A 14,482-nucleotide genomic window follows, 5' to 3' on the forward strand; every position below is an offset into this window, starting at 1 on the left:
GGGTGGGTGAATGCTGTTCTATGAAGGTAGCCAAATCCTCTGGGCTGGTGAAGTCTTTAGTGTTGTTATGTAAGGTGACTCTCATTCGAGCTGGATACATCAAACCAAATCTAGCATTTAGAGCTTTCAGCTGCGGTCTGTAAGCCAACAGGGACTTGCGTCGGTGTGCAGTGGTCTTGCTCAAATCTGGAACAAACAGCAAGGTGTTTCCTTCGTGCTGAATTGGAGATTTAATTTTTGCTTTCTGCATGACTTGTAGAACATGTTGATAGCGTAGCACTTTCATAACCACTGGCCTAGGTCTTCGGTCAGCGGGGAGGCGATTAGACGGCACACGATGGGCACGCTCTATCTCGAAGGCACGTGTGAAAGTGATATCCAGCACTTTGGGTATTAGGTCTTCTAGTACTGCAATAAGCTCAGAATCTCTACCATTTTCTGGCAGACCTAATAATCTTATATTACAGCGTCGAGATCTGTTACCTTGATCTTCCATTTCTTGCTCCAGCGTGGCAATTCGGGTGTGTTGACGGCGCAGCTCAGACAATTGCAACGTGGTCGCCTCCATTTTGTTTTCGAGGGTATCTACCCTTGACTGCATATGAGTAAATTCTTCAGTGAGGGTGGTGATTTTCTCATTTATTTCTTCAGTGCTTTGTTTGGTGTCTGTAACCAGCTCTTTTAATTCTCTGAGTTCAGCGAGAATTTCACGAGTGGAGTCGGCCGCCGAAACCGGAAGTGGCGTTTTCGAAGGGGAGGCCGGGTCGGGCTTGTGGCGCTTGTTTATTTTTTTGTCTGACATCTCGCCAGCCCCGATCGTTTTCCCCGACAGATACTGCAGCTCCTCTGAGTGATTAGCGATTTCGGGAGGGTTGTAGCAGTGCCGAAAAATAAAGGTGAAAAGATTATTTTAACTGATTCTGTCAGTCGGGTGTGGGAGCACAACGCTCAAGCCGCCATCTCGATCGGGCTCAAGCCACGCCCCCAAGACATACTTTTTTTGATAAATGTTATTCTTGATATTTTGCCTTTTTGTGCAATAATATTTAAATATATGTGTTCTCCTTAATGTAGGGTTCTTCTTAGGTAACCTAGGCAACGAATCTGGAGAATCGCTCCCATCACAATCTCTCCCTTAAATCTGATTCCTAAACTGTTAGCCACAATTCCTAACTATGTATGTTCCACTCAATTTGTAGCATCTTTTTAATCATTGTAAACCGCATAGAACTTCACGGTCCTGCAGTATATAAACTGTTATTATTATTATTATTATTGTTGTGATCTGCTCTGAATCTGAATTGAAAAATAGCAAAATATAAGACTACTGATTAGATTAGATTAGAACTAAAGAAGAGAGGAAAGGAGGGTTCTGACCTGATATTCTAGACCAGGGGTGTCAAAGTCCCTCCTCGAGGACCGCAATCCAGTCAGGTTTTCAGGATTTCCCCAATGAATATGCATGAGATCTATTTGCGACTGGATTGCGGCCCTCGAGGAGGGACTTTGACACCCCTGTTCTGGACTGTTTCCCACATGCTGCCTGGCTGGAGTAAGCTACTATTTTTGGAGCTGTGACTTTATTCTAGGAGCTGGCTATAACCAGACTTGGATGATAGACACAGGGCTGCAGACCCTGTGTTTGGGAATGGCAGTGGCTAGTCAAAAAAAGCATAGTTTGTTCCTGTAAACTAGAACCTTAGTCCCCCTTCTTTTTGTTGGTTTAAGTATAACCATTCCCGGTTCATAGACAACCCCGCGAAAGACAAAGGCATGCGCCGACAACTGAGCGCAAGACGGAGGCGCGCGCCGAAGAAAATTACAGTTTTTAGGGGCTCCGACGGGGTTTTTTCTTGGGGAGCTCCCCCAGTTTACTTAATAGAGATCGCGCTGGCGTTGGGGGGGGTTTGGGGGGTTGTAACCCTCCACATTTTACTGTAAACTTAACTTTTTCCCTAAAAACAGGGAAAAAGTGAAGTTTTCAGTAAAATGTGGGGGGTTACAACCCCCCACACCCCCCCTCAATGCCCCCACAATGCGGCGCAATCTCTATTAAGTAAAGTGGGGGGATTCCCCCCCATACCCCCCGTCGGAGCCGTAAAAAACTGTAATTTTCTGCGGCGCGCGCCTTTGTCCCGGCACGCTTTTGACCTGACACCACCATTCCCTGTACCTGTGAGGCAACAGGCACGGTTTGTATGCCAATGAACACTTTCTGTTCATTTGCAAAGTGTGTTCAGGTTTTATTTGCAGGACCCTCCCCTATAGCACTTGTTTTACCATGTCACAGGCATTTTGTCACCAAGATGTTATTTTAGAATTTGCACTAAGCACATAGCATAGGGACACCTAAACCTTGGCAAGAATTTATAGAATTGACGCCTTAGTGGATTAGACTCTTGGCAGCCAACAAGAGTGTAATTAGCTGTGCTGGCATTTGTTTTCTTTGCTTCCTAGCTGTGAAATTGAGCTTTACCTGTTAAACCAGGTTGTCCAACTATTTCCACGCGGACATGAAACAAGATTAATTTTCAGAATATCAACGGCACTTGTCAACTGTTCGTCCCCTCCCCCAAAGGAGTGAAATATAAAAATTATTTAATGCACTGTTCATTTACATAGCCACAAGAAGCTGGAACAGCCTCCCCACATCCATAAGGACAGAGATAAACTACGTCTTCTTTAGGAAGAACCCGAAAACACACTTCTTTGAGAAATTCCTTATTGCTCAGTAGCTTTCCCTGCTTACCTAGCTAAGAATCATCTTTATTCCTTCACCTCTATTTGACTTTATGGCTACGCCCCTCTCTCCCATCTGTGAGTCTGGAATTACTACCCTCTCTATGTAACTGTATACCCTACCCCCTTCTGCCCTCCGCTTGCAAGGAATTACCTTCTCTCAACGATGAGATGCAACTGGCGCAGTGGTCAAAGCTACAGCCTCAGCACCCTGAGGTTGTGGGTTCAAATCCACGCTGCTCCTTGTGACCCTGGGCAAGTCACTTAGGGCTCCTTTTACTAAGCCGCGTTAGGGCTTTAACGCGCGGAATACTGCGTGCAAAATTGCGGCGCGCACTAGACCTTAATGCCAGCATTGAGCTGGTGTTAGTTCTAGCTGCGTAGCGCGGGTTCAGCGCACGCTAAAATGCTGCGTGCACTAAAAACGCTAACGCGGCTTAGTAAAAGGAGCCCTTAATCCCTCAATTGTCCCAGGTACATTAGATAGATTGTGAGCCCACTGGGACAGACAGGGAAAATGCTTCAGCACCCAAATAAATTCATGTAAACTGTTCTGAGTTCCCCTGGGCGAACGGTATAGAAAATTGAATGAATAAATAAATACCTTTGGACCTCTTAACTTTTACTCGCCTTTAACCTGTACTGGATAAGTGCTATCTATCAGAACAACAGAGAAAAGGCAAGTGAGATAGCTTAATCAACCAATAATGTCTTTATTGACAAAAATACAGTGGTGCCTCACACAACGAACTTAATTGGTTCCAGGAGCAAGTTTGTTATGCGAAAAGTTCGTTATGTGAAACGCGTTTTCCCATAACAATACATGTTAAAAAAAATAATTCGTTCTGCAGCATAAAATATGCTAAGATGACATAAAAAAAGATAAATTTTTTGTTATTATTTTTATTTAGATACATCTAAAAACATAATTGTTTTTTAAAACAACACACATTTTTTAAATTTAAAGACAGACTAAGTAGAGTCTAATATTACAGTGAGAGAGGGCAGAGTCTCAGCGGCAAAAACTGGGACTTAACTGTTCATTTTTTTTTTTTTCTAACATCGGGGAAGCGGCGAGAGTAGCTCCGCCCCCCCCCCAACGCATCAGCAGTAGGCGCCGGGCCCCTGCGAGCCGACGGTCCGCCACTGCACAGGGAGCCAGGCGGAGAGAGGGCAGTTAAGCGCAGTGCCTGCGCGGAAGGATGCAGCGCGGGCGACTTCGTTGTGTGAAACGAAGTTCGTTGTAGGAAGCAAGACATGAAGTTCGTTGTGCGCAGCGTTCGCTGTGCGAGGCGTTCGTTATGCGAGGCACCACTGTAGTCTTATCAATGGTGTTAGAAAGCTAAGGTCCTAACTAGGATCCAAGTTTCAGCAGTGTGACCTGCTTTCCTCAGGGGATATACAGACAACAATAGCTCGGAGAACGTAAATCTAACAGCTGCAAGTCGTGTTGGCGCCTTCAAACTCATTGCATGCCAAAAAGAGTGCAATCTAGAAATTCAGATTAGATTATATTAGATCTACAAGGAATATCCATCAAGCATATTTGCATGCATTTTGCCTTAGAATGCTCTTATTTGGCATATTTTGTCTTCCCTGAAAACCAGGCCTGTTTGTGAATCAGGGATGGTTTTGACATTTCCCAAGGCTGATATTCAAATGTAGTGGAGTGGTTAGAGCTGTATTAGCCGTATAAGCCCCTAAAAAATCTACAGCCGTTCTACATATGTCTTTGGCTAATAATAGCCAATAGGAATAATAGCCAATGTCAAGTGTTTGAGAAATGGGATGTGTTTTGGGTCAGAATGAGGGTTGTGTAAGAGTATAAGCCCCCCCCCCCCCATTTATTTTCAGGTCCCCAATCCTTCAGTTTCCTCCTTAAAAATTTTGATAATTCAACTGTACAATCATGATCATAGTAACATAGTAGATGACGGCAGATAAAGACTCAAATGGTCATCCTTCAACAATTCTATAAAAATACAAAATTGTTAAAATTGGGTCAATATTCAAACTAATTTAACAGGCCAAAAATGGTTCCTGACCAATTAAATTGCCTGTTCAGGTCTAAACGGTCATTTTCAGCAGCACTTAACTGGTTAGTGCCAGTAAAAATGACGAATTAGTGCTTAAAGACAAACCAGTATTCAGAACTTCACCAGCCAAGGCCACCACATAAAAGTCAGTCCTATTTTTATTCAATGCCCCATAGCTGTTTAAGTGCTTAGGGTCCCTTTAACAAAGCTGCAGTAGCAATTCTCCCTCAGCAAATGCACCAAAGCCCATTGGAATCGAATGGGCTTTGGTGAATTTGTTGTGGGAGAATCATTACCACAGCTTTGTAAAAGGGGTCTTTAGTCAGCTATTCATTAGCTAGTTCTGCAAACCCAGAAATTCAACAACACTAGCAGCCAGCTGAATATATATAACTGGTGGCAGTTTAAAGTTGTATATAGATTTTCAATACTTGTAGTTACAGGGATAGTCCAGCTGAATACTGGGCAGTCCCAATTTAAACGTTTGCTCTTAACTCCTCTCTCATTTCAATATGCAACATACTAATTGCTGTTAGAGCGGCACAAAAAAAAAAAAAAAAATCACAGGACTCAAGAGCATGAATTTAAAAAATGGCAGCCCAATCAAAAAGAGCATGATGTGGAGCCATGAAACTTACAAGTTATTCCACACTTTTCTTGACACTTTTCGTTTCATTTAATATCATTGAAATGAAATGTCTCAAGAAATGTGTAGAATAACTTGTAAGTTTCATGGCCCCTCATATGAGGATACATTTGACAGAAGAAGATATGTTTTTGATCCAGTTAAAATTGCCTCACTTTTCTGTCTTTTCCTCCTTTCAAACTGCTTTATTTTTTTTTTTCTCATATCTGTGTTGAATTGTTATTTATTACAATACTAGTACATTTTAAAATATATTTAAAAGTGATAAAATGATGGTTTGTTGGTTTAAAATGGCAACATCGCAACCAGCTTTGCAAAACTCCATTCTTGTGACTTACCTTCCAATAAGCAGGAATTCCCCAGCCACTCCGAGACGCCTCATCGCCATGAGGATTCCCCTTACTGTCATCCCTTCACAGAAACAAATCACTACGCGAGCCTTCGGCAGCCTCTCCCGAAGCTTTCTGAGCAGCCTATCAAAGCTCTTCTCTCCCGCATTGCTGTAGATTTTATCAGTGTGAGCAATGCACAGGCCTGCTTGGGCAGCTAGTTCCTTGAAGGCTTCCATCCCACCTTCTCCATAATTTCCTAGTCCCAGAAAAAAATAAAGAAAAATATAAGCAAAGATGTAAACGCATGATGTGTCCTTTCTTCTAACAAAGTAGAAACACTACCAGACATATAGAAACAGAAAAAATGACAGCAGACAGGGTGGATAAAAATCAATTTTAAAAAGTTTTTTTTAAAAATCGGTTTTTAAAAAATCTCAGTTGGATTGTTTTAAATAATATGCTTTTATCTAAAGATAGATACATTATAAACCAAAAGTTATTCATCATGAAATAAGGACTAGTTTTTAATTATGTAGCATGAGGCTTTATTATATTCATGCAATGTTTACATTTTTGGGTAAATGAATCCATACATAATTTGGGGGCAATTTTTCTGTCTAGACTCTAGAAGATATTATCATAGATGCTTAATTTTGGATTTCTTAATGCTGTGAATTTGTATCTGTAGAAATTACATGCTTCTTCTTCACAGCAAAAATGTTATAAAATATACAGAGTTGAGAAAAAGATCTTAGCCCCATTGTTCCTTTGCAAATCGATGTACACAGAATCAACCCCTTACCTCTTAAGTGCCAAGTTTATATAATCTGCACAAGGAACTAAGGGGTCCTTTTACTAATACGCGCTAGCCATTTTAGCGTGTGCTAAATGCTAATGCGTCCATAGGATATAATGGACGCAATAGTATTTAGCATGTGCTAAAACAGCTAGTGCATCTTAGTAAAAGGACCCCTTAGTGTGATAAGGGAGGGGCAAGCAGTACAAATGAAAGTGAAACCTTTTCAGCAGAATACTCCACAAGTCTTGGGATCTTTGTGTGTATAGCCTGAGGTTTATCGTATTATTCTTTCCTTGGAGGAGAAAACCTATAATGGCAGGAGGCCATAAATGAGACCCAGTTTGGGAATATTTTAATGAAGTTCCTCTACCTATGGGTAAGGCATGCATGCATGCAAAATGCAAACACAAATGCAAGGCCTGGTGGCCCAATGAGACAATATCATGAGAAGTGCTTTGATGAAGATGACAACAGGAACATATTTGAACAGGCAAGATCTTCAGGTTGGTAAATGTTTTGATTTCATCATATTTCTTGAAGATTCTCTTGAGGAATTGCCATATTTGAGCAAAAATATATTTGTTATTACTGTATATTACCATTATTTTGATAGAGTTGTTATGAAGAAATAAAGAGTTGAAACAAGCAAATATTCATTTTTGGGGCAATACTGAGTGGCACTGAATACAAGGAGAAAACCATGATTTAAATCAATTCTTTCTGACTAGTGATTTAAATCATGATTTTAAATACTTTAATTTAAATCAAATCCACCCTGATAGAAGATAAAGGCTATACAGCTCATTCATATCATCCACTATCTCTTCCTCCCGCTAAGAGATCCCACATGCCTGTTCCACACTTTCTTGAACTCAGATACAGTCCTCATCTCCACCATCTCCACTGGGAGGTTGGTCCACACATCCACAACCCTTTCCAAAAAGAAGTATTTCCTTAAATTACTTCTGACTCTATCCCTTTTAAATTCATCTTATGCACTCTTATTCCAGGGCTTCCTTTCAGTTGAAAGAGACCTGCCTCCTTTCCCGCGTACAGTTAAACAATCAATATCTCCTCACACATCTTACCCCAACCTAATCGTTTGGCCCTACCCTTATCATACCCCTTTCTTCCCTCGAGGAAACAACAATTTGTAACTTTTACTCCCTAATGTTTTTTCCCTTATGTATCTTAGTACGTCTGTATTGTCAGTTTGTCGTAGCCCTTTGAAATTTTTTTTTTTTAATGTAAAATAACTTGTTTTATTGTCCTATGCTAATATTCTTTTATTATGTTATTCGCTTAGTCTTAATAGGCGAACCATCAAATTTTAATAAACTTGAAACTTGAACTTGAAACTATGCCAAGGGGATATTTAAATGTTTCAATCATATTCTTCATTAAGGGGGTAATACCACATTTCTGTGGAACAACCAAAGTGGTTTAACATATTATATGCAGGTACTTTCTCTGTCCCTACTGGGCTCACAATCTAAGTTTTTATACTTGGTATAATGGAAGGTTAAGAGACCTACGCAGGGTCAAAAGGAGCTGCAGTGGTAATCGGACCCAGTTCCACTGGTTTTTAGCCAACTGCATTATAGTTTTTAGCCAACTGCATTATAGTAGATGGTATTGTTCGCAGATATGATTTCTAATGATTGTTTGTGTGTGTGTTTTATCATGTTTTTACAAAATTATGTATGTAAATTATGTCAACCGTTTAGTTTTAAACAGTATAGAAATTTTTTAATAAAATAAATAAATAAATATCTATGGAAAATCATGAATTATTCATTGGATATTATTTAGGTCCCAGGAAAAAAAATGACGTTTCGTTTTCACATTTCCTCTCATTTTCATTTTAAGTGAGTTGCAATGTCTACTACTTTAGTGGTGTAATTTTCACTCTTTCCCCTAAATAGGATGATATGCCCATTTACTTGTTGCATAGGTCATTTGCTGCATCAGAAACACAAAGAGAAAAGCTACTTACTATTCACACAAAGAATTAACCCATCATTACATCCCTCGCACAATGACAACCTTAGTAGCATTATTCATCATCTTAAGAAACATAGAAGAAGAAGATGACGGCAGAAAATGGCCATAGCCAACAAGTCTGCCCACTCTAATGACCTACCCCCCTTGATTTTATCTCCCTAGAGAACCCACGTGTGTATCCCATTTCCTTTTAAAATCTGGCACGCTGCTGGCCTCAATCACCTGAAGCAGAAGTTCATTCCAATGATCAACCACCCTTTCGGTGAAGAAATACCTAAATAATATCCATCTGCGCATGCTCAAGGCCTGCGAGTTCACGTTCTCTCCGAGATTGTCAGAGATCTCGGAGAGAACGTGAACTCGCAGGCCTTGAGCATGCACAGATGCTCAAGGCCCAGCAAGAAGAGGAGGCCGATCTTCGGGCACCGGAACCAACGCACAGGACATGCCAGTGCCCAGGCCCAGATGACAGTAAGAAGCGGCGGGGGGGGGTGCCGAATCGCAGTGTGGGGGGGGTGCCGAATCACAGCGGGGGGTGCCGAATCACGGGGGGGGGGTGCCGTATCACAGGGGGGTGCCGGATGAGTGGGGGGGTGCAAGATCGCGGGGGGGTGCCAGATCGCGGGAGGGTGCCGGATGAGTGGGGGGGGGGGCCGGATCGCAGGGGGAGGGTGCCAGATCACAGGAGGGCCTTCGAGGGGAGTAATGCCGGTTCTCGTGGGGGGGGATAGAGCAGCGCCGCTGGCCTCGGGGGGTGTAAACGTATCAAAGCGAGTTTCCATTATTTCCTATGGGGAAACTCACTTTGATATAAGAGTATTTTGGTTTACGAGCATGCTTCTGGAACGAATTAAACCAAGGTACCACTGTATTTGAGTTGACAAAGGAATTTATGATGGTTACTCAGTTTTCTTACTATTAATGATTGTAAAATTTAAATGTGGCATTTACACCAGTGCCTGAAGTTATAATGCCATTGTACAGGGCCATGGTGAGACCTCATCTGGAGTACTGTGTGCAATTCTGGAGGCCACATTACAGTAAAAATGTGCGCAGAATTGAATCGGTTCAGCGGACGGCCACCAGGATGATCTCGGGGCTCAAGGGTCTTTCATACGAAGAGAGACTGAACAAATTGCAGCTCTACACTCTCGAGGAACGTATGGAGAGGGGAGACATGATCGAAACATTTAAGTACCTCACGGGACGTGTCGAAATGGAAGATGATATTTTCTTTCTCAAGGGACCCTCGGCCACAAGAGGGCACCTGCTCAAACTCAGGGGCGGAAAATTTCATGGCGACACCAGAAAGTATTTCTTCACAGAGAGAGTGGTTGATCATTGGAACAAGCTTCCAGTGCAGGTGATCGAGGCAGACAGCGTGCCAGACTTTAAAAATAAATGGGATACCCATGTGGGATCCCTACGAGGGTCAAGATAAGGAAATTGGGTCATTAGGGCATAGACAGGGGGTGGGTAAGCAGAGTGGGCAGACTTGATGGGCTGTAGCCCATTTCTGCCGTCATCTTCTATGTTTCTATGAATTGGGCGGATTGTCTAACAGTGTGCCTAACTATTAGGAATGCCCATGCCCCTCCCATGCCTGTCTCCTGGTCACATCCTCTTTTATAATCCATACACTAGAATTTATTACATTACATTAGTGATTTTTATTCCACCATTATCTTGCAGGTCAAGGCGGATTACAGAAGAGGATTTCTGGACATGTCCAGAGGTGTTACAGAGTAGAGCGGGTTGCTTCAGAGGATTGAAATGTTTCATACGGTGTTAGTTAGCCACCTAATTTGAAACAAAAATTGGTAAAAAGCAAGCTCCCCACACAAAGCCATGAAGAAGAGAATGGCACACATCCTTGTGGTGTGACAAACTGCAAACTGTGCAAGCACATCTCAAAGGATCCCACAGTCACTCATATAGGAAAACATTCAGCATAAAGGGAATCTTGCACACGTTCATCTTCTATGTGTTATACATCACTCAGTGCAAAAAGTGCAAAGAGGCATGTTACGTCGGTGATATAAGTCAAATTCTAAAGACCAGAATCAACCTAAATAGATATCATATTAAGAATTGCAATACCAACCAGGATGTCACTTCTGTCGGACAACACTTTGGATAAAGTGACCACTGGCACCAATGATTTTATGATAAGAATACTAAAAGGGAACTTTAAGACAATCCATGAACGTAAAATCTTTGAAATCAAAATGATAAAATATTTTGATACCTACCAGACAGGACTTAACAATGAGTTGGGCTTTCTTTCCCATGACAAAGACATTTAAAACTACTCTGTCACCACTCTGTCTCCTGCCCATCACCCCTCCCTCTTCCTATTCCCGAAATACTTTCATGTTTTCTTCATATATACTGATATTTGTCTGATCTGAAGAAAGGTTACCTTCAAAAGCTCATCATACAATGCATTGCGTTAGTCCAATAAAAAAGGTATTATCTTATTTCCTTTGTTGTTTTATTTCTTTATATTACCTTGTAAACTGGACTAACACAGCCACCACATCATTTCACTCATAGAATACACTGAAAGCTGTGTGCATAAATTCTAATTAGTTCCAATAATTGCTTGTTAGTTGGTATTTATTAGCATGGATTGGCTTATCATCTAAGTTGCATCTACAAATCAGAATATGCACTCATTTGCATACAGAACTTTAGTCACGGTATAGAGAATCTGGAGGTCTCTGTATAATAATGTGTTTTTTTTCCAAAATTCTCACACTGTTTACAAAACAGTGGGGGAAATTCTACAAATGGCGCCTTAACATAGGCACTGGTAGGTGCCCTACCGGTGCCTATGTTAATAGGGAAATGTCATTTGAAACGGCAAATAACATTAAATTTAAAGTGCTTCTGGACGTGCCTACTGGCGCCTAATGCCACTATAGGCATGGGTAACACTGGAAATGGCATTGGGTGCCGTAAATCACACATGTAGGCACAATTCGGGACAAAGACAGGTGCCGGAAATGTAAACCTGAAAAATCCTGGCATACATTTCTGGCACTTATCTTTCCCAGAGGCGTGATTCCTTTACACAACACAGACACATGATTGACACATGATTGGCGGCCACCAATATCGACACTATATAGAGAACCTGGACCAGTGTGCACGAGTATTGGCAGAAAACTTTGTTCCTCTAATAACAAAATGGGTCACCCAAAAATGAATTAAAATTTCCCAACAAATGACCTAAAACTACAGTTTTTTGGCTGCCCATTCCTAGCAGCCTCCTCTACTTGTCTTTTGTTACAAGCCCCCTCTTATACTCTTTGAATTGATCTTTATTTTCTTATTCTGCTAGTGACATATGATTGGTATCCCATAATCCTGTGCTAAGCAGGTTGCTAAGGCACTCTCTCTGTAGCTAAGAGCTTCTGAGGGAAGAGTTGATGCAAGCTGGGAGAGGCATGGAAAGAGATACAAAGATGACTGCAGCCCAGAAGCTTAGCCAGCCAATAGGCTGCAGGAAAAAAAAATAGCACTCAAGGTTGCTAAGGCTCTGTCTTTTTAGCTATGACTTCTGTCTCCCCTTCCCCTGCAGCCCAAGAAATTCTTAAAGAACCTTAGCCAACCAATAGGCTGCAGAGAAAAAGGCACTGTTACTGTAGCTATTGCTCCCACATCCCCCTCCCCTGCAGCCCATTGGTGAGACATTCCTAAAGAATTCAAATAGCAGGGGGCTGATAGAGAGTTCTCAGAACAGAGAATCAACTTGGAGGGACGAAATACTAAGGGGTCAGGAAAACGAAGTAAGTTGGAAGAGGAGAGACTATTTTCATTTTCAAATTTAGGACATCTCCTCACAACTGAGTGAGCCCAAGAATCGCACAAGATAACTTAAACAACAAATCCATCATAAGCATTCATCCACTATCTCGATCAAAGCTCGGTCTTCCAAGAATATACTATATAATACTATACTATATAAATCACTTTGATTGTAACTATAGAAAGAAGGTATATCATAACAGAAGAGTTCATTATCTGTGAATAAGCTATCTCAAAGTAAATTTGCTACTCTGAGATAGGAAATTCAAAATGTAAGATTGGTTAACTTCAGATAATCCTCAACATTATGTGGACAAATCGCTTTACTATTGGTCTCTCTATTTCAGTGGGAAACAAGCTTTGAAAATCAGGCCCTCTGACAATGCTGTGGTGGCAGGTGCCAGTGGATTTTACTGTATATTTATCTTTGAGACCTTGTATCCCATGGTCAGGCGTTCTTGTGTGCAGAGTGGAGTCCATAAAACCTTTGTGCATGTTTTGCAAAAGAAATAATAAATAGAGCTTGACTTGAATACTAAAGCAGGGAAATCAGCATCTTCTCCCTTTCATTATTCTGAGGACAGTGGCTAAACGCCCTTCATCACCTCAAAAGGTGATATGTTGCCCTTTTAGCAAATATTTTGAAGGAAGAAATCTTGGCAGAACTATTTCTGCAAATAAATGATTAAACTGACAATTTTTTTCCTTTCTTCCTTTGCTTTGAATCCTACTAGTCATGGTGCGGGATTCAAAATTCTTTTAAATTGTGCTTCAGCATAAGCCAGACCCATAAAACATGCTTGAAGTAACAGGAAAGAAGAATAGCAACTAATAGCAATTATGTGGGCCAGTATTCAACATTGGCTGTGACATTTATATCTGTTCAGTATAGTCAGATAGTGTGTGGAGCTGAATATATGTATTCAACAGTGACTACCATTAGTTGTAAGGTAGCAGCAGTGGTAAGTGTTAGAGACCTTCAAGCAGGGTATGCTGGGACCCAGGACAGAAATTAAGGACAGGGCCCCCCTCAATTCCTCTCCTCACTGCTCCCTTCCTCAGTTTCCTCACCTATCAAATATCCTCTCATCTAGCATCTCTTCCTTCCTCCCCACCAACCTGGGTCCACCATAAGAACATAAGAATAGGCTTACTGTGTCAGACCAATGGTCTGTCAAGCCCAGTAGCCTGTCCTCATGGTGGCCAATCCAGGTCCCTAGTACCTGGCCAAAACCCAAAGAGTAGCATGTCTTTCTCAATAACAGACTACGGACTTTTCCTCCAGGAAATTGTCCAAACCTTTCTTAAAACCAGCTATGCTAACCGCTAAATGAAGCAAAAGAGGGGAAAAAATCCACACAAAACCAGAAACAAAAAGTGGCAATAAAGCTACATAGTATCTGGATGAATCCTGGAAAAAAGTCCAAAGATACCCTAAAAGTATCTATCAAATATTTATTGAAATGTCAGAAAAACTCTAGTCAGAACTACACAATAACAAATAAGGTGCAATAGAATGCTGGGAATGCAAGAGTCGGTCAATGTTATGAGCATCCGTGTGCGTAAGGATACACTGCCCAGACAAGCATCATTCTTTGACGTGATTAGTCTTTGAGATCTAATGGCAAGTAATTTTAGTTTTGTTTTTATTGAGCAACAAAGCAAACCCAGTTGACTGCCTAAATCCCATTTATGCCAATCTGGGATCCTGTGACTGAGGGCTTTCTACACTTGCAATGTTTACTGCGTATTTTAATGGGTAGATATTTATCATCCACTACGGTACACATAAATATCAAGGTGAGGCTCACATATGACTTCCAATGGCCTGCACACACACAGATATGTGGGCTGCCCCACTGTGACAGAGGTCCTGTGACAACTGGGAGGGCTGGGCTTTAGGACATCTGTTTCTAGGATAGTTGGGGGCCATTTCTCTCTAAATGGTATGTGGCATAAATACATACATACAGTAAAATGTAGTTCCCATACATTTAGAATAATAATAAAAAGTTTATATACCGCAGGACCGTAAAGTTCTATGTGGTTTACAATAATTAAAAATGCTACAGATTGAATAAAACTTACAAAGCTAAAAGCTCATAACTAAAAC

The 14,482-nt window shown here is 41.3% G+C and overlaps 1 protein-coding gene across 1 annotated transcript in view; it reads right to left on the reverse strand.

Annotated features, from left to right (window-relative positions):
• The window catches only part of GRM1 (glutamate metabotropic receptor 1), a 630,972-nt gene that overhangs the window by 470,624 nt on the left and 145,866 nt on the right, over window positions 1-14,482 (reverse strand). Inside the window, exon 2 of the mRNA XM_033935628.1 lies at window positions 5,760-6,009. Coding sequence (XP_033791519.1) covers window positions 5,760-6,009 — 250 coding nt within the window. The remainder of the gene's footprint in view (window positions 1-5,759; window positions 6,010-14,482) is intronic.

This window comes from Geotrypetes seraphini, chromosome 3 (assembly GCF_902459505.1).
Source record: "Geotrypetes seraphini chromosome 3, aGeoSer1.1, whole genome shotgun sequence".
NCBI classification, from domain to species: Eukaryota; Metazoa; Chordata; class Amphibia; order Gymnophiona; family Dermophiidae; genus Geotrypetes; species Geotrypetes seraphini.